Source organism: Hyla sarda, chromosome 8, assembly GCF_029499605.1.
Source record: "Hyla sarda isolate aHylSar1 chromosome 8, aHylSar1.hap1, whole genome shotgun sequence".
NCBI classification, from domain to species: domain Eukaryota; kingdom Metazoa; phylum Chordata; class Amphibia; order Anura; family Hylidae; genus Hyla; species Hyla sarda.
The window spans coordinates 210,442,728-210,462,895 of NC_079196.1; the positions used below are offsets into that span (position 1 = coordinate 210,442,728).

The 20,168-nt window shown below is 44.1% G+C and overlaps 1 protein-coding gene across 1 annotated transcript in view; it reads left to right on the forward strand.

The window, feature by feature from the left end:
- Nucleotides 1-19,513, forward strand: part of TRAF7 (TNF receptor associated factor 7) — a 39,112-nt gene extending 19,599 nt beyond the window's left edge. The window contains 16 exon segments of the mRNA XM_056537151.1: nucleotides 2,113-2,296; nucleotides 4,300-4,434; nucleotides 4,730-4,947; nucleotides 7,432-7,505; nucleotides 7,591-7,639; nucleotides 8,827-8,954; nucleotides 9,034-9,116; nucleotides 9,233-9,272; nucleotides 9,356-9,472; nucleotides 9,586-9,708; nucleotides 13,960-14,055; nucleotides 14,057-14,080; nucleotides 14,758-14,859; nucleotides 14,861-14,890; nucleotides 17,099-17,218; nucleotides 19,138-19,513. Of these exon segments, the coding sequence (XP_056393126.1) occupies nucleotides 2,113-2,296; nucleotides 4,300-4,434; nucleotides 4,730-4,947; nucleotides 7,432-7,505; nucleotides 7,591-7,639; nucleotides 8,827-8,954; nucleotides 9,034-9,116; nucleotides 9,233-9,272; nucleotides 9,356-9,472; nucleotides 9,586-9,708; nucleotides 13,960-14,055; nucleotides 14,057-14,080; nucleotides 14,758-14,859; nucleotides 14,861-14,890; nucleotides 17,099-17,218; nucleotides 19,138-19,152 (1,538 nt within the window). The 3' untranslated portion in view covers nucleotides 19,153-19,513.
- The last annotated feature ends 655 nt before the right edge of the window (nucleotides 19,514-20,168 follow it).

Here is a 20,168-nt window from a genome sequence, read left to right on the forward strand (position 1 = left end):
TGTGCTGAATGTCCGCACGTGTTTTTCAGGTGAACAGTCCGAGCATCTTACGCCGTGTGAACATAGCCTTTATCTCCCAGCCACTTCATAGCCCTATGAAAAAGAAGTAGTCCCGGCACCAGTGACTTGAATACAAGTAAAAGGTTTATTTGTAATAGAACATATTACACGCGTAACAAGACGCGTTTCGGCTTATGTAGCCTTTTTCAATAGGATCGATCGATCGAAACGCGTCTTGTTACGTGTGTGATACTCTATATTAAGAATAAACCTTTTATTTGCATTCAAGTCGCTGGTGCCGGGACTACTTCTTTTTCATTGGATTTATACGATCCACGGGCACAGTGCACCGTACCATGGTGCCGTCCTCTACAACACGACTTCATAGCCCTAGACCCCCATCCAAGTCCATAAGACCTCTGGCAAATCCATATGAAATTGATAGATTTTTACCAGGTATCCTGCCGCCGGACCAACATCGGAGTTACGCTTTAAAGGGTTACTCCGTTGGCAAGCTTTTATTTATTTTATTTTTTTTAATTTTTTTATTCAACTGGTGCCAGAAAGTGAAACAGATTTGTAAATGACTTCTATTAAAAAATCTTAATCCTTCCAGTACTTATTAGCTGCTGAATACTACAGAGGAAATTCTTTTCTTTTTGGAACACAGAGCTCTCTGCTGACATCATGACCACAGTGCTCTCTGCTGACATCTCTGTCCATTTTAGGAACTGTCCAGAGCAGCATATGTTTTCTATGAGGATTTTCTCCTACTCTGGACAGTTCCTAAAATGGACAGAGATGTCAGCAGAGAGCACTGTGGTCATGATGTCAGCAGAGAGCTCTGTGTTCCAAAAAGAAAAGAATTTCCTCTGTAGTATTCAGCAGCTAATAAGTACTGGAAGGATTAAGATTTTTTAATAGAAGTAATTTACAAATCTGTTTAACTTTCTGGCACCAGTTAAAAAAAAAAAAAAAAGTTTTCCACCGGAGTACCCATTTAAAGCTACTGCCCCTGTAACCTAGTAGTGGCGGGTTAGGTGTTAAAGACAACCGGTGACCATGACAAGATAGAAGGGGTTTATAATGCTTTTGCCTTTTCTTTTCTGGCCTACATAGAGCGAGTGCCATGTAGCGACTAGAAGCAGCGGCCATGTTGGTTCCTCCGGTCACATGTTCACTGGGTGCCTCCCCTGGCTTGACTTAACTATGGGGCCTTGGCACCTAGATCAGTACTGCCAGGGACTGAAACACTCTGATCATTCAAATGTTAGAGGGGTTATCCAGGGAAATTTATATATATATATCAACTGGCTCCAGAAAGTTAAACAGATTTGTAAATTACTTCTATAAAAAATCTTAATCCTTTCAGTACTTATGAGCTGCTGAAGTTGAGTTGTTCTTTTCTGTCTAAGTGCTCTCTGATGACACGTGTCTCAGGAACTGTCCAGAGTAGAAGCAAATCCCCATAGCAAACCTCTTCTACTCTGTGCAGTTCCCGAGACAAGCAGAGATGTCAGCAGAGAGCACTGTTGCCAGACAGAAAAGAACAACTCAACTTCAGCAGCTGATAATTATTGGAAGGATTAAGATTTTTTACTAGAATAATAGAAGTAATTTACAAATTTGTTTAACTTTCTGGAGCCAGTTGATATAAAAACATTTTTTTTTTCCTGGAATACCCCTTTAAAACTGCACCTATCACTTTAAAAAAAACAAAAAACTAAACTTTTGACATGTCCTAGAGATATGTCATAAGTTTTGATCGGTCGGGGTCTGAGTAGGCGGCTGAGACAAACCCCTTTTTAGACCAGCATTTTCTAACCAGTGTGCCTCCAGCTGTTGCAAAACTACAACTCCCAGCATGCCCGGACAGCCGTTGGCTGTCCGGGCATGCTGGGAGTTGTAGTTTTGCAACATCTGGGGGTCCCCAGTTTGGAGACCACTGCTATACAGTGTGTGATTCCTACTCATCCTTGTTCGGGGATTTAATCTTTTGGCAGAATATTAGTAATTTTCTAAAAATGATGTATTGTTCCCATGTTCCCCGATCCTAACACAACCAACATTTCTCTCTTTTTAAAAAAAATTTTTTTCCCTCCTCCAACCCAGAAAAGTGCCCGGTGGATAATGCCAAATTGACGGTGGTGGTGAATAACATCGCCGTCGCCGAACAGATAGGAGAACTTTTTATTCATTGTAAATACGGTTGCCGACCCTGCGCCAATGGGAAGCCGACAACGTATGAAGTGGACCCCCATGGCTGCCCCTTCACCATTAAACTAAGTGCCAGAAAGTAAGTGCCCTCAGTTTGAAATAAAGGCTGTGTTAAAAGGGTACTCCGATGGAAAACTTTTTTTTTTAATCAACTGGTGCCAGAAAGTTAAACAGATTTGTAAATTACTTCTATTAAAAAAATCTTAATCCTTCCAGTACTTATTAGCTGCTGAATACTACAGAGGAAATTATTTTCTTTTCGGAACACAGAGCTCTCTGCTGACATCCCGAGCACAGTGCTCTCTGCTGACATCTCTGTCCATTTTAAGAACTGTCCAGAGGAGGAGAAAATCCCCATAGAAAACATATGCTGCTCTGGACAGTTCCTAAAATGGACAGAGATGTCAGCAGAGAGCACTGTGCTCGTGATGTCAGCAGAGAGCTCTGTGTTCCAAAAAAAAAAAAAAAGGTTCCTCTGTAGTATTCAGCAGCTAATAAGTACTGGAAGGATTAAGATTTTTTAATAGAAGTAATTTACAAATCTGTTGAACTTTCTGGCTAGAGATGAGCGAACTTACAGTAAATTCGATTCGTCACGAACTTCTCGGCTCGGCAGTTGATGACTTATCCTGCATAAATTAGTTCAGCTTTCAGGTGCTCCGGTGGGCTGGAAAAGGTGGATACAGTCCTAGGAAAGAGTCTCTGGAGCACCTGAAAGCTGAACTAATTTATGCAGGATAAGTCATCAACTGCTGAGCCGAGAAGTTTGTGACGAATCGAATTTACTGTAAGTTCGCTCATCTCTATTTCTGGCATTAGTTGATTTAAAAAAAATAAAGTTTTTCCACTGGAGTACCCCTTTAACCCCTCCAGCTGCTGCAAAACAAAAACTCCCATCATGCTGGGAGTTGTAGTTTTGCAAAAGCTGGAGGCACACTGGTTGGGAAATACGGATGTAATGTGTATGGGGGGCCTACCCACTCTCCCTCTATCTGGCTGGTTGGATTTTGGATACTTGATCCTTTTGTGCTTGCGGAGATAAGCTGCTACTATTGTTGTCTGGTAGTGGATTAATTCTCTCTCTCCCAATTAGAAACACATGCCCACTCAGCTGAACCGAGCGTGCACGTGCACAGGGGGTTTGGAGTATTTTTTTATTTATTTTTTTGTGTGCATGCCTTAATTTATTCACAATATCAGTGGCAGACTTGCTGCTGCCCTCCTAAATATAGTGTCCCAATGAAGGGTGTCAGTGGCCCCAGGTTTGGTTTCTATGAAACTTAGATGACTTATTAAAGGTGTTTTCCATTTTTTTTTTTTTTATTATTTATTTTCCTACCAGTATTTATAAATGTATGTATTTATTTACTGGTATTTATTTAATTTATTTATTTATTTTACTATTGTATTTTTATTGTTATTTTTTTATATATTTTTTTAATTTTATTTAATTTATTTATTTTATTTTTTTATTTATTTATTTTACTATTTTTTTATTTTTATTCTTCAAAAACAGCCCCACCTACATCCTTAGGTCATATGTGGTATTGCAACTCAACAACTGCAAGCCATTCTCTTCAATGGAACGGACTTGCGATACCACGTACAAACTGAGGACAAAAGTGGCGCTGTTTCCGGAAGAATGCAGTTGTTTTTTGGGGGATTTTTTGTGCATTTTTTTTTTTGGATAATCTCTTTAATCCCCAGGAAAAAAATTTATAAATAAAAAAAACAAAAAAAAACAAAAAAACTTTTATTTACTAGAAGGCCTAACCTCCCCTGCAAACTATGATTAAGAACTGCTATGTTCAAAACGCGTTAGATGTTCTTTTCCTGCGTTTGCCCCATTTTCATCTACCTGGTGCCAGAACTTTAATTTTCTTTATTTATTTTTCTTGTTACCTTCACATAAGGATGACTACATCTACACCCCTTTACATTGTCGGACTGGGGTTCATAACTTTTGGCTGGCTTGACTTGTTGGGGGTTGTAGTTAACCAATACCCGGAAAGACTTGTGGTTTAGGATTTAATATCTTGTTCTTCAATCCTTTCCTTATTTCCTTCTCCTCCGGGACTTCAGGGACCATGAAGGCAGCTGTGACTACCGGCCGGTGCGTTGTCCTAATAATCCGAGCTGCCCCCCGCTGCTGAAGATGAACCTGGAAGCCCACCTCAAGGAGTGTGAACACATAAAGTGTCCTCATTCAAAGTATGGGTATGTTCACTTATATAGAAGCTGCATGGGGTATATACGGGACTTATAGTTGACCTATTGTGTCAGTAGCATTCAAAATCTATATCAGTGTTTCCCATCCAGGGTGCCTCCAGCTGTTGCAAAACTACAACTCCCAGCATGCCCGGACAGCTGTTGGCTGTCCGGACATGCTGGGAGTTGTAGTTTTGCAACAGCTGGAGGCACCCTGGTTGGCAAACACTCTTCTATAGTCATGTGTCTGCATCATGTGACCGGTTTGATGGACGCCAGAGCCGCTTCCTTGTATGACCTCCAGGTGCACGTTTATCGGGAACCAGGACACATACGAAACCCATCTAGAGACTTGCAAGTTCGAGGGTCTCAAGGAGTTCCTCCAGCAGACGGACGACCGATTCCACGAAATGCAAGTGGCCATGACGCAGAAGGACCAGGAGATCGCCTTCCTGCGCTCCATGTTGGGAAAACTGTCGGAGAAGATCGATCAGCTGGAGAAGAACCTGGATCTTAAGTTTGGTAGGATGTAGCTGAGAGCGTTAAGTCGATCGATATTCCCCCTGACCCTTCAGTACATATGCACACTCGGCTCAGATGCGCATGCACGTGTTTTAAATAGGGACAGTGTTTGACCAGTAATCCTCCTGACCCTTCAGTACATATGCACACTCAGCTCAGATGTGCATGCACATGTTTTCAATAAGGACAATGGTTGACCAGTAATCCTCCTGACCCTTCGGTAGATATGCACACTCGGCTCAGATGCGCATGCACGTGTTTTCAATAAGGACAATGGTTGACCAGTAATCCTCCTGACCCTTCAGTACATATGCACACTCGGCTCAGATCCGTATACACTTGTTTTCAATAGGGGCAATGTTTGACCAGTAATCCTCCTGACCCTTTTATTACATACGCACACTCGGCTCAGATGTGCATGCACGTGGTTTCAATAGGGACAATGGTTGACCAGTAATCCTCCTGACCCTTCGGTACATATGCACACTCGGCTCAGATGCGCATTCTTGTGTTTTCAATAGGGATAGAGCAATCAGCTGCTGCCAGACACCTCTGGCAGCAGCTTATCTCCATTGATTTCAAAGGATCAGGCATGCTGAAATCGTGCTAGGTAGCGGCTATAAAATTGGCTGTTGAAGTATACTGGGAGTTGTTGTTGTTTCTCTGCAGTAGAGCCTGAGAGTTTTAGTTTTCTAACAGCAGAGCATACTGGGAGTTGTAGTTGGCCAGCGGCAAAGTATACTAGACATTGTAGTTTATCAGCATTAGAGCGTATTCAGAGTTGTTGTCTGCCAGCAGCAGAGTGCACTGGGAGTTGTAGTTCCCCAGTAGCAGAACATACTTGGAGTTGTAGTTTGTCAGCATTAAAGCCTATTGAGAGTTGTTTTTCAGGAGTAGAGCATCCTGGAAGTTGTTTCCAAACGGCAGTGTGTACTAGGAGTTGTAGTTTCCCAGCAGCAGAGCATCCTGGGAGTTGTAGTTTCCCAGCAGCAGAGCATACTAGGAGTTATAGTTTGCTAGCATTAGAGCTTATTTAGATTTGTTTCCCAGCAGCAGAGCATCCTGGGAGTTGTAGTTTCCCAGCAGCAGAGCATCCTGGGAGTTGTATTTTGTTAGCATTAGAGCTTATTGAGATTTGTTTCCCAGCAGTAGAGCATCCTGGGAATTTTAGTTTCCTAACAGCAGAGTGTACTAGGCGTTTTAGTTTACCAGAAGCAGAGCAAACTGGGAGTTGTAGTTCCCTAATAATAAGGCATCCTGGGGGTTGTAGTTTCCTAATAATAAGGCATCCTGGGGGTTGTAGTTTCCTAATAATAAGGCATCCTGGGGGTTGTAGTTTCCTAATAATAAGGCATCCTGGGGGTTGTAGTTTCCTAATAATAAGGCATCCTGGGGGTTGTAGTTTCCTAATAATAAGGCATCCTGGGGGTTGTAGTTTCCTAATAATAAGGCATCCTGGGAGTTGTAGTTTTCCAGAAGCAGGGCACACCGGAAGTTGAAGCTTTCTAATTACAGTTTCTAATTGTAGTTTCTTTGCAGCAGAGCATCCTGGGAGTTGTAGTTTACCTGCAGTAGAGCAGACTAGGAGTTGTAGTTTCCCTGAAGCAGAGTACACTGGGAGTTGTAGTTACCTAATAACAGAGCATCCTGGGAGTTGTAGTCACCCTGAAGCAGAGCATCCTGGGAGTTGTAGTTTACCTGCAGCAGAGCAGACTAGGAGTTGTAGTTACCCTGAAGCAGAGCAGACTAGGAGTTGTAGTTTTCCTGAAGCAGAGTACACTGGGAGTTATAGTTACCTAATAACAGAGCATCCTGGGAGTTGCAGTCACCTTGAAGCAGAGCATCCTGGGAGTTGTAGTTTACCTGCAACAGAGCAGACTAGGAGTTGTAATTACCCTGAAGCAGAGCAGACTAGGAGTTGTAGTCACCCTGAAGCAGAGCAGACTAGGAGTTGTAGTTTCCCTGAAGCAGAACAGACTAGGAGTTGTAGTTTCCCTGAAGCAGAGCAGACTAGGAGTTGTAGTCTCCCTGAAGCAGAGCAGACTAGGAGTTGTAGTTTCCCTGAAGCAGAGCAGACTAGGAGTTGTAGTTTCCCTGAAGCAGAGCAGACTAGGAGTTGTAGTTTCCCTGAAGCAGAGCAGACTAGGAGTTGTAGTTTTCCTGAAACAGAGCAGACTAGGAGTTGTAATTTTGATAAAGCAGAGCAGACTAGGAGTTGTAGTTTGGCTAAAGCAGAGCAGACTAGGAGTTGTAGTCTCCCTGATGCAGAGCATCCTGGGATTTGTAGTTTGCTAGCAGACCAAGAGCCATAACTATAATATGAGTATTGGATGTCAATATCCTGTGAAACCAGATACATACCACCTCTCAGTACTCTGGGCTAGCTCTCTCTGTTATCAGCCATATCAAGACGTGACTGTCATGTTGTTCCTGTTCCTGTGATCCTTTCCATCCTGAACCGAACCTCGCTTATCCTTTTTGCAGACGTCTTGGACGAGAACCAAAGCAAGCTGAGCGAAGACCTTATGGAGTTCCGTAGGGACGCCTCCATGCTGAATGTGAGCCGAGAATACATTTAGAAAGTAAGTGCCCCCCAATAACGTCCTGCAGGTCGCCTCTCACCATGTCCCCTCTGTATTACAGGATGAACTCTCCCACATCAACGCTCGGCTGAACATGGGAATCCTTGGCTGTAAGTAACAAGATGCCAGCGTTTCCCCATTTAGTGTGCCTCCAGCTGTTGCAAAACTACAACTCCCAGCAGGCCCGGACAGCCAACGGCTGTCCGGGCCTGCTGGGTGTTGTAGTTTTGCACACTGGTTTGGAAACACTGTCTTAAAGGGGTACTCCACTGGAAAATATATATCTTTTTTTAAATCAACTGGTACCATTAAAGTTAAACAGGTATGTAACTTACTTCTATTAAAAAATCTTAAAGGGGTACTCCGGTGGAAAACTTTTTTTGTTTTTGTTTTTTTTAATCAACTGGTGGCAGAAAGTTAAACAGATTTGTAAATAACTTCTATTAAAAAAATCTTAATCCTTCCATTACTTATTAGCTGCTGAATACTACAGAAGAAATTATTTTCTTTTTGGAACACAGAGCTCTCTGCTGACATCATGACCACAGTGCTCTCTGCTGACATCTCTGTCCATTTTAAGAACTGTCCAGAGTAGGAGAAAATCCCCATAGCAAACATATGCTGCTCTGGACAGTTCCTAAAATGGACAGAGATGTCAGCAGAGAGCACTGTGCTCGTGATGTCAGCAGAGAGCTCTGTGTTCCAAAAAGAAAATAATTTCTTCTGTGGTATACAGTAGCTAATAAGTACAGGAAGGATTAAGATTTTTTAATAGAAGTAATTTACAAATCTGTTTAACTTTCTGCCATCAGTTGATTTAAAAAAAATAAAAATAAATTTTTTTCCACCGGAATTCCCCTTTAATTCTTCCAGCACTTATCAGCTTCTGTATGCTCCACAGGGTGTTCTTTTCTTTTTGAATTTCCTTTCTGCCTGACCACAGTGCTCTCTGCTGACACCTCTGTCCATTTTAGGAACTCTCCAGAGTAGGAGCAAATCCCCATAGAAAACCTCTCCTGCTCTGGACAGTTCCTGACTTGGACAGAGGTGTCAGCAGAGAGCACTGTGGTCAGACTGGAAAGGAAATTTAAAACGAAAAGAGCTTCCTGTGGAACAACAGCTGATAAGTACTGGAAGGATTAAGATTTTTAAATAGAAGTAATTTACAAATCTGTTTGTTTAACTTTCTGGCACCTGTAAATAAATAAAAAAAATGTTTTCCGGTGGAGTACCCCTTTAACCCCTTGCTTATCTTGTGTCCTCTCCGCTGACCGCCTGCTCTTCTCCCTATCTGCAGCCTATGACCCCCAGCAGATATTTAAGTGTAAGGGTACTTTCGTGGGGCACCAAGGCCCGGTGTGGTGTTTATGCGTCTACTCCATAGGAGATCTGCTGTTTAGCGGCTCCTCTGACAAAACCATAAAGGTAAGAAGTGTCTCCATATTGACCGCGGGTTTGGTCCGGGGTTCTTTATCGTCTCACCTACGTTTTCTTCTGCTTTTAGGTGTGGGACACCTGTACAACCTACAAGTGCCAAAAGACACTGGAGGGGCATGATGGCATCGTACTGGCCTTGTGCATCCAAGGGTGAGCCCTCTGCGCAAATATAGAAGCGTTGTGTGTCAGAACTACAACTCCAGGGCATGCTGGGAGTTGTAGTTCTGCAACAGCTGATTACATTATGTTTCTCTCCTGTTCTGCAGAAGCAAGTTATACAGCGGCTCAGCAGACTGCACTATCATTGTGAGTAGCAATATTCCCCAAGGGCAATGCAGGTCGGAACGGTGCGTTACGGATTCTGCTATAATGGTCGCTTCTGCTTCTAGGTATGGGACATCCCGACGCTCATGAAAGTCAACACCATTAGAGCGCATGACAACCCGGTGTGCACCTTAGTGTCCTCACACAACATGCTCTTCAGCGGGTCCCTGAAAGCCATCAAGGTGTGTGTGTGCGCCCATCTCTGCGGGTGACAGACTTATTTGGGGAATGGTCTGAAAAATGGCCGCCTTTACTGTAGTAGAAGTTGGAGCCAGATTTCTTCTTTTCTCTGCAGGTTTGGGACATCGTGGGTACGGACTTAAAGCTGAAGAAAGAGCTGACCGGCCTTAACCACTGGGTCCGTGCGCTTGTGGCCTCACAGAACTACTTGTACAGTGGATCCTACCAGACCATAAAGGTGAGCGTAGTGCTGGGCGGTATACCGGTATGAACCGGATACCGTTTTTTTTTTTTCTCCCACGGTATGGATTTTTGCCCATACCACTATAACGGTCGGGCCCCTCCCCCACCCTCCGAGTCAATAAAAAAAATTAAACTTACCCATAATGGGGGTGGTCCGGGCCATCCATCCTTCCTGTAGTGTCCGGCGGCATTCCGGGTGGAGGGTGAACCGGTCCGGGCTGTCCTTCTCCGGGGGTCCTCTTCTCCACTCTGGGCAGGCTCCGGCCTAGTACGCTGCATAGACGCCGCTATGCCGTGACGTCAGGTGCGTCGCTGCGCACGGACGTCACTGCGCAGCGGCGTCTATGCAGCGTTACTAGGTCGGAGCCTGTCCGGAGTGGAGAAAAGGACCCCCGGAGAAGAAGGACAGCCCGGACCGGTTCACCCTCCACCCGGAATGCCGCCGGACACTACAGGAAGGATGGATGGCCCGAACCACCCTCCCCGAACGGTCCCTGCAGCAACTGGGAAGGTGAGTCAGGGTTCTTGGATGGACAGGGGTTTGTATAATATATTATACCTACAGTAGGCCCTCCAGCTGTTGAGGCCCTCCAGCTGTTGCAAAACTACAACTCCCAGCATGCCCGGACAGCCAACGGCTGTCCGGGAATGCTGGGAGTAGTAGTTTTGCAACAGCTGGAGGCACCCCTAGTTGGGAAACACTGACCTATACTATACACTACTATATAGTCCAACATGCTGGGAGTAGTAGTTTTGCAACAGCTGGAGGCACCCCTAGTTGGGAAACACTGACCTATACTATACACTACTATATAGTCCAACATGCTGGGAGTAGTAGTTTTGCAACAGCTGGAGGCACCCCTAGTTGGGAAACATTGACCTATACTATACACTACTATATAGTCCAACATGCTGGGAGTAGTAGTTTTGCAACAGCTGGAGGCACTCCTAGTTGGGAAACACTGACCTATACTATATACTACTATATAGTCCAACATGCTGGGAGTAGTAGTTTTGCAACAGCTGGAGGCACCCCTAGTTGGAAAACACTGACCTATACTATACACTACTATATAGTCCAACATGCTGGGAGTAGTAGTTTTGCAACAGCTGGAGGCACCCCTAGTTGGGAAACACTGACCTATACTATACACTACTATATAGTCCAACATGCTGGGAGTAGTAGTTTTGCAACAGCTGGAGGCACCCCTAGTTGGGAAACACTGACCTATACTATACACTACTATATAGTCCAACATGCTGGGAGTAGTAGTTTTGCAACAGCTGGAGGCACCCCTAGTTGGGAAACACTGACCTATACTATACACTACTATATAGTCCAACATGCTGGGAGTAGTAGTTTTGCAACAGCTGGAGGCTGTAGGGTTGTTTGTTACATAAATTTAAAAGGGAACTCCACTGCCCCAGTGTTCAGATCATTTAGTTCCAAAAGTCCATTTAGTTCCGCTACGCCACCTCAATGCAAGTCTCAATGTAAAAAAAAAAAATACCGTGAAATACCGTGATACTTTAGAAAAATACTGTGATACTCATTTTTGGTCATATCGCACAGCACTAGGTGAGCGATCACTACACAGGAGATAGGAGGGTAAGGGCAATGTCAGGAACACTGGACTGTATTAACCCCTGGAGGACAAAGGAGTAAGTGTACACCTCCTCTGTCCTCTTCCAGTCTATGAAGTATGGCTAATACTGGCATTAATGATGTCCAGCAATTACCCCTTAGATGCCGTGATCAACTTTGATCGCAATGCCCGATATCGGTGCAACGGGGGAACGTAGGAAGGGGAGTTATAGTTTGTTCTTTTAGTTTTTGCACAACGGGCGCAGGAAAAGTGAAAAAGGTTATACCGCATTTCTCCTTTAAGGATATTTGCTAGACCTTATTAAAGGGGTACTCTCCTAGACAACTTTTTTTTTTTTTTAAATCCACTGATGCCAGAAAGTTAAACAGATTTGTAAATTACTTCTATTAAAAAATCTTAATCCTTCCTGTACTTATCAGCTGTTGTATGCTCCACAGGAAGTTCTTTTTTTTTTTTATTTCCTTTCTGTCTGACCACATTGCTCTCTGCTGACACCTAAGTACAGGAAGGATTAAGATTTTTTACTAGAAGTAATTTACAAATCTGTTTATCTTACTGGCACCAGTTGATTTAAAAAAGAAATGTTTTCCAGAGGAGTACCCCTTTAATGCCAGCATAAGCTCTGTGGGTCCCGGATGCTGATAGCAGCCGGGACTAACTGGGTATTAAGCGTGCACATCTCCAGCAGCTAAAATGCCAAAAATCAGTTGCCAATAGTGGAGCTGATCGGGAACATCTGGCCTTCGTCCTGTTCAATCAGCGCTCCAATAGTGCAGACGGCCTCAGCAGCTTGTAGTAATGGAGTGCCGATAACACCGATCAGTGATATGCTATGGTATAACATTGATCAGTGTCTGCACTCGAAAGATTACACCTAATAGTCTCCAATGAGGACTAAAAAATAGTGAATAAAATGTAAAAAAAAAAACCTCGTAATAACTGTGAATAAGCCCCTTCCCTAATAAAAGTTTGAATCACCCCCCCCCCCTTTTTCCCATTTTTCAAATAAAATAATGTAAACAAAATGCGGAAATGTCTTAATTATTAAAATTTAAGAAAACCGCACAGTCAGTCGTCTAAACGTAAAGAAATACTGAAGTCCAGAATTGCTGATCATATACCAGAAAAAAAATGAATGAAAAGCGCTCAAAAAGTTCCATCAAAACAAAAATGGTACCGATAACAGCCACAGATCACGGCGCAAAAACCCTGTATACATAAAAATGAAAGTGTGATAGAGGTCAGAAGAGGACGATTTTTAGCATCCTCCCTTTTCGTACAAAAAGTAGTAAAACAAAATGAAACCTATATAAATTGGGTATTGATGTAATCGTATGGACCTACAGAATTAAGATAATGGGGGAGATTTATCAAAACCTGTCTAAAGGAAAAGTTGCCCATAGCAACCAATCAGATCGCTTCTTTCATTTTGCAGAGGCTTTTTCAAAAATGAAACAAGCGATCTGATTGGTTGCTATGGGCAACGTTTCCTCTGGACAGGTTTTGATAAATCTCCCCCAATGACCCAGATTTACCAAACTGTGTGAGAGAAAATGTGAAGAGATTTTTCCATAGCGACCAATCACAGCTCAGCTAACGAACTCTGGTAAAGTGAAACCTGAGCTGTGATTGGTCGCTGTGGGAAAATCTCTCCACTTTTTCTCTCACACCGTTTGGTAAATCTGGACCAATGTGTCATTTCAACTTTAAAGTGCACTGCCCCCGAAATGGCTTTTTTTTTTATTTTTTATTTTTTTAAATTCAAGGAAGCCTAATCCTCCCCCCCCCCCCCCCCCCCCTCACGTACGGCATGTTCGGACCACTGCTGGCCGGACAGTGGTCCCATTCCAGGAAATCACGTCCGCGCAGCTTGCTCTCTGCCTGTATATGAAACAGGCAGAGAGCAAGCACAGTGCTCGTGCGCGCGGCGTACACCTAATTTACATATACTCACCCACCATAGTTTAGTGATTTAGCGTTGCAGGGCACGGCAGCTCTGTCCTCCGATCTCTCTCCTCTGTGTATGGCACGTGCAGCTCATAACATCCAGGAGGAGATTCAGAGCTGCCGTGCCTGCCCTCTGCTGAGCCTCTATGTGCGCTCCCGAGAGGGAACACAACATGGAGGAGGAAGGGCGGAAGTTAGCCCCGCCAGGCTTCATGTGACGTCACGCCTGCTGGGCCACTCCCCGTTCCTCTCTCACAGACTGCTGGCAGCATGAGCAGCAGAGCTCATAGGGGAAAAAGGTATTTTTAAGCGGTTTTTAGCTAAAAACAAAACAAAATCCCAGGGATCGTGTCAGAGTGAGTCGGGGACAACTGGGGGGGGGGGGGGGGGGGGTAGGGAATGTTTAGTTTATGATAGGTACTCTTTAAAGGGGTATTTCGCAGTGGTCCCCGCCGCTGTCTGCTCGCAGGAGTCCCCGCCGCTGGGATCCCCGCGATCTCTGTGCAGCCCCCGGCATTCCATGCTGGATGTCTGCTCCCAAGACGTGACGTCACGACCACACCCCCTCATGGAGTGACGTCACGAGGGGGGGCGTGGCCGTGACGTCACGATGCATTAGTTGCTTCAGAACTGCAGAGAAGACATTAGAGATCCCTCCGGTCTACATGAACCTCTTGTCTTGTCATCGGCAGATATGGGACATCCGGACCCTGGATTGCGTCCATGTCCTGCAGACGTCCGGCGGAAGCGTCTACTCCATCGCCGTCACCAACCACCACATAGTGTGCGGGGACGTACGAGAACCTCATCCACGTGAGTAGCAGCCGTCACTGACAAATACCTATGACCCCCAGCAGATGACAAGTGTCCTTGTCTTTAGAAATAACTTTTCACGTGTCGCGACTAGAGATGAGCGAACTTACAGTAAATTCGATTCGTCACGAACTTCTCGGCTCGGCAGTTGATGACTTTTCCTGCATAAATTAGTTCAGCTTTCCGGTGCTCCGGTGGGCTGGAAAGGGTGGATACAGTCCTAGGAGACTCTTTCCTAGGACTGTATCCACCTTTTCCAGCCCACCGGAGCACCTGAAAGCTGAACTAATTTATGCAGGAAAAGGCATCAACTGCCGAGCCGAGAAGTTCGTGACAAATCGAATTTACTGTAAGTTCGCTCATCTCTAGTCGCGACCAATCGAATGTCGCTGCTACGTAAAAAAAATTACTTGTAGTTTTCCTACAGATCAGTGTTTCCCAACCAGGGTGCCTCCAGCTGTTGCAAAACTACAACTCCCAGCATGCCCGGACAGCCTTCGGCTGTCCGGGCATGCTGGGAGTTGTAGTTTTGCAACAGCTGGAGGCACCCTGGTTGGGAAACACTGATTTATAGCTGCAGGTTGGCGATTGTTCTTCCGCTCTACGTTCTTTTTTTGCTTTATAACGTGATATTCATCATCTCCTCCATTACCGGTTATCGCTTTCATCTCGTCTAGGTCTGGGACATTGAATCCAAGGAACAAGTTCGTACACTAACCGGACACGTGGGGACGGTCTACGCTTTGGCCGTCATCTCCACCCCTGACCAAACCAAGGTTTTTCAGTGCCTCATATGACAGGTCCTTACGGGTACGTGACCTACCTACTTATTCATATGTATAAAAATGTGTATGCTGATTCTGTGGGGGGAGACAAATGGCTGCCCTATTGCCGCTTATCACAAGATCCGAGCAAGAATCGGGGTACTGGTGGAGATCCACGTGATGTAGGGTTATACCAGGCAGTGGTCCCTGGGGGTGGGGGGGGGGGGGGGGGGGAATTTGATGTGAATTATGGCGGGTTGACACTATGGAATATCATAACGTTAACATTCGTTGCCTCTATAGACTGCAATGCGTTTCCGAGTAAATCCGGAATTCGAGTTTCAGCAGGGTGCACAGTGCAGCAGAGTCCCATTGAAGACAATGAGAGGCTGCTGCATCGGAATTTCCAAGTGGAATTTCTGAGCGGAATTGCACTCATAAATTCAATAGTGTGAACGACAGCCCCCCCCCCCCCCCCCCGCCCCGCCCTACTGTGAGGGTAAAAAGTATTCGATCCCCCTCCAAAATCTGATTTTGTACGTGTTCCCACTGACAAAGAAATGATCAGTCTGTAATTTTAATTATTTGTCTATTTGATCGACGAGAGACAGAATAACAACAAGAAATCCAGAAAAACACAGTTCACATAAATTATGAATTGATTTGCATTTTACTCAGTGACTTAAAGGGGTACTCCGCCACTAGACATCTTATCCCCTATCCAAAGATGATCGCGAGGGTCCTGCCGCTTGGGGCCCCCCCGCGATCTCGCTGCTGCACCCGGCATTTATTTTGAGCATCGGGTGCAGTACCAGAGGCTTGTGATGCCACAGCCGCGCCCGCATGTGATGTCACGGCCACGCCCCCCTCAATGCAAGTCTATGGGAGGGGGCGTGATGCCCCCTCCCATAGATTTGCATTGAGGAGGCGTGGCAGTGACGTCACAAGCGGGGGCGCGACCGTGACGTCACGAGCCTCCGCCCTGCATCGCCAGTCATCCAGCATGGAGCGAAGTTCTGGGGTGCCGCAGCGGAGATCGCGGGGGTCCCCAGCAGCAGGACCCTCGCGATCATACATCTTATCCCCTATCCTTTAGATGTCTTGGGGGCGGAGTGCCCCTTTTAAAGTATTTGATCCCCTGTCGATCAGCAAGATTTCTGGCTCCCAGATGTTCTTTATACTGGTAACGGTTGAGATTAGGAGCACTCTCTTAAAGGGACCACTCCTAATCTCAGCTTGTTACCTGTATAAAAGACGACTGTCCACAGAACCAATCATTCAGATTCCAAACTCTCCACCATGGCCAAGAGGAAAGAGCTGTCTAAAGACATCAGGGACGAGAGTGTAGACCTACACAAGGCTGGAATGGGCTACAAGACCATCGGCAAGCAGCGCGGTGAGAAGTTTACAACGGTTGGTGCCATTATTACCAAATGGAAGAAACACAAGATATCGGTCAATCTCCCTCGGTCGGGGACTGCCATGTAGAATCTCACCGTGTGGAGTTTCAATGATTATGAGAACGGTGAAGAATCAGCCCAGAACTACACGGGAGGATCTTATCAATGATCTCAGGGCAGCTGGGACCATAGTCACCAAGAAAATAATTGGTATCGTCTGTTAAAGGGGTACTCCGGTGGAAAACTTTTTTATTTTTATTTTTTAAATCAACTGGTGCCAGAAAGTTAAACAGATTTGTAAATTACTTCTATTAAAAAATCTTAATCCTTCCAGTACTTATTAGCTGCTGAATACTACAGAGTAAATTATTTTCTTTTTGGAACACAGAGCTCTCTGCTGACCTCACGAGCACAGTGCTCTCTGCTGACACCTCTGTCCATTTTAGGAACTGTCCAGAGCAGCATATGTGTTTGCTATGGGGATTTTCTCCTACTCTGGACAGTTCCTAAAATGGACAGAGAGCTCTGTGTTCCAAAAAGAAAAGAATTTGTATTCAGCTGCTAATAAGTACTGGAAGGATTAATATTTTTAAATAGAAGTAATTTATAAATCTGTTTAACTTTCTGGCACCAGTTGATTTAAAAATAAAAATAAAAAGTTTTCCCCCAGAGTTACCCCTTTTAAATAGGTAGCAAGCCGAGATTTGGATAATTTCCTTTTTAAGAGAGTGCTCCTAATCTCAACTCATTACCTCTATAAAAGATCCAACCACTGACCCCTATGACAAGTAGGCCGGAATGGCTAGTCTCCTTGCGTGAAACGCCTGTGACTCTGAACCCTCATATTCTTTCAGGTCTGGAGTATGGATAACATGATTTGCACACAGACATTGCTGAGACATCAGGGCAGCGTGACCGCCTTGGCCGTATCCCGAGGGCGTCTCTTTTCAGGGGCCGTAGACAGTACAGTGAAGGTAAGTTCTGTCCAGTACTTCATGCACTTCTGTCCAGTGGGCACTAGGTGGCATCTTTACATGCACAGAAGCTGAGGCTTATTTGGAGGCAACTGTTAGGGTGCCCATACACATTAGACATGAGCAGATGGTGGGGAGTAATAGGATCGGGCACTCTGATTTCAAAACCATACACTGTAATACAGTGTTTCCCAACCAGTTTACCTTCAGCTGTTGCAAAACTACAACTCCCAGCATGCCCAGACAGCCAAAGGCTGTCTGGGCATGCTGGGAGTTGTAGTTTTGCAACAGCCGGTGGCACACTGGTTATATAATACTGTTCTATGGTGACCTTCTGCCTTACAGCAGCTGATAAGTACTGGAAGGATTAAGATTTTTAAAGGGGTATGACCCTGGAAAACATTTTTAAACATCTTTTTAAAATCAACTGGTGCCAGAAAGTTAAACAGATTTTTAAATTACTTCTATTTAAAAATCTTAACCCTTCCGGTACTTATCAGCTGCTGTATGCTCTGCAGGAAGTTCTTTTCTTTTTGAATTTCCCTTCTGTCTGACCACAGTGCTCTCTGCTGACACCTCTGTCCATGTCAGGAACTGTCCAGAGCAGGAGAGGTTTTTCTCCTACTCTGGACAGGTCCTGACATGGACAGAGGTGTCAGCAGAGAGCACTGTGGTCAGACAGAAGGGAAATTCAAAAAGAAAAGAACTTCCTGTGGAGCATACAGCAGCTGATAAGTACTGGAAGGGTTAATATTTTTTATATATAGAAGTAACTTACAAATCTGTTTAACATTTCGATAAAAAAAAAAAAAAAAAATGTCCCACCGGAGTACCCCTTTAATGGGGTATTCCCATCTTGTATAGCCTTAGCATATTGTTACGATATCCTATCGCTCTATAGTAAGTGGAAACCTTCGGCCACCCACTTTTGCGCAGGACTGCAACACGCAGCTCTATTCAAGTGAACGGGGCCCAGATTACAGTTCCTTGCACAACCTGGTGGTTTTATGGTGGGGGGCAAGGTGCAGGGACAAACGGGGAACAGCATGCAACCCGATCAGTTCAGAGCCCCCTGTATTCTGGAGGTCAGCGGGGGTTGCAGAGATCAGACTCTTACCCTTTATAAAATGATGACACATAATAATAATTATTATTATTATTTATATTTATTATTATTATTTTTATTATTTCATTTTTATTATTCATAATTTTTTATTATTATTTCTATTATTATTTATTGTTATTATTATTTATGTTTATTATTATTTATGATGATGATGATTATTATTATTTATGATTATTATTATTAGTATTTATTTGTATTATTATTATTTATGATTATTATTATTATTATTGATTATTATTTATTATAGAGATGAGCGAACTAACAGTAAATTCGATTCGTCACGAACTTCTCGGCTCGGCAGTTGATGACTTTTCCTGCATAAATTAGTTCAGATTTCCGGTGCTCCCGTGGGCTGGAAAAGGTGGATACAGTCCTAGGAGACTCTTTCCTAGGACTGTATCCACCTTTTCCAGCACACCGGAGCACCTGAAGGCTGAACTAATTTACGCAGGATAAGTCATCAACTGCCGAGCCGAGAAGTTCGTGACGAATCGAATTTACTGTAAGTTCGCTCATCTCTAATGATTATTATTATTATTTATTATTATTATTTATGATTATTATTATTTATTATTATTATTATTATTATTATTTATGATTATTATTATTTATTATTATTATTGTTATTTATTATTTTATTTCCCATCACTATGTCATTGTTTTGTCCCGTTGATAAATGCCATCGCTTTACAAGGTGGGCATACCCCATATTAGTAAATTCTGCATAGTCAGTGACAACCACCCCCATGTTCCATTCCCGGCCGCGTTAACTCCTTCTTCCTCTGTTTTCAAGGTCTGGACCTGCTAATTGTGACCAAACCCCTCCAGTTATGGCCTCTGCCCGGACCGCTGCCAAGTCTTCTCTGCCAGCCTTCCATATATTGCCACGGACATCTCACCTTTTTTTGATAAGATTACAGAACTTATTTGGGAGACACTTGAGGCACCTGGACCCTGTTCTCCTCCTGCTGGATCCTTTCGATTTGGGCACCACCACAATATTGGAACTGATACCAACTGTGCCAGTCCAGCCTCGCCATGGAAAGGATAGAGCGATAAAGGCAATAGACTGCGGGATCATGAATGGATTAAACCAAATTGTCTTTCTCCTTTTAGGGGTTTCTCAAGTCAGTATGTGTCTGTATATACCAGTGTTTCCCAACCAGGGCGCCTCCAGCTGTTGCAAAACTACAACTCCCAGCATGCCCGGACAGCCAAAGGCTGTCCGGGCATGCTGGGAGTTGTAGTTTTGCAACAGCTGGAGGCACCCTGGTTAGGAAACACTGGTATAAATAAGTATATATATATATATATATATATATATATATATATATATATATATATAATTATTATAATTTTTTTCAGTATGGAGCTGTTTCTAATATATACACAAGCCTGGCACACTCCACCCTCATGTGCTAGGAGCAAACTAGACCAGTGTCTGCCCGGGCACCATGCCCAATGTGATATTATAATGTGATAAATGCTGCTGGCTCCACACATGGGGACGGGACACCATCATATACATAGGATTATATTCATGGTTACATACATTTTCTATAGGCACGTCGTGAGTCTGTCTTTACCTGTCTGAGACAGTAGGTGCCATATGGTCTGCTGTTCTTTGACATGTGACTCTCTAGGTGTTGCAAAATAACAACTCCCATCATGCTGGGGGTTGTTGTATTGCAACAACTGCAGAGTCGTTGGTTGTAATAACATTTCACGGTATCAGACAACTTGTCTTTAGCACTTTTCCCCAGTAGGTGTCAGTCTTTCATCACTTTCCGCACTCTAAATATATATATAGATAGATAGACAGCT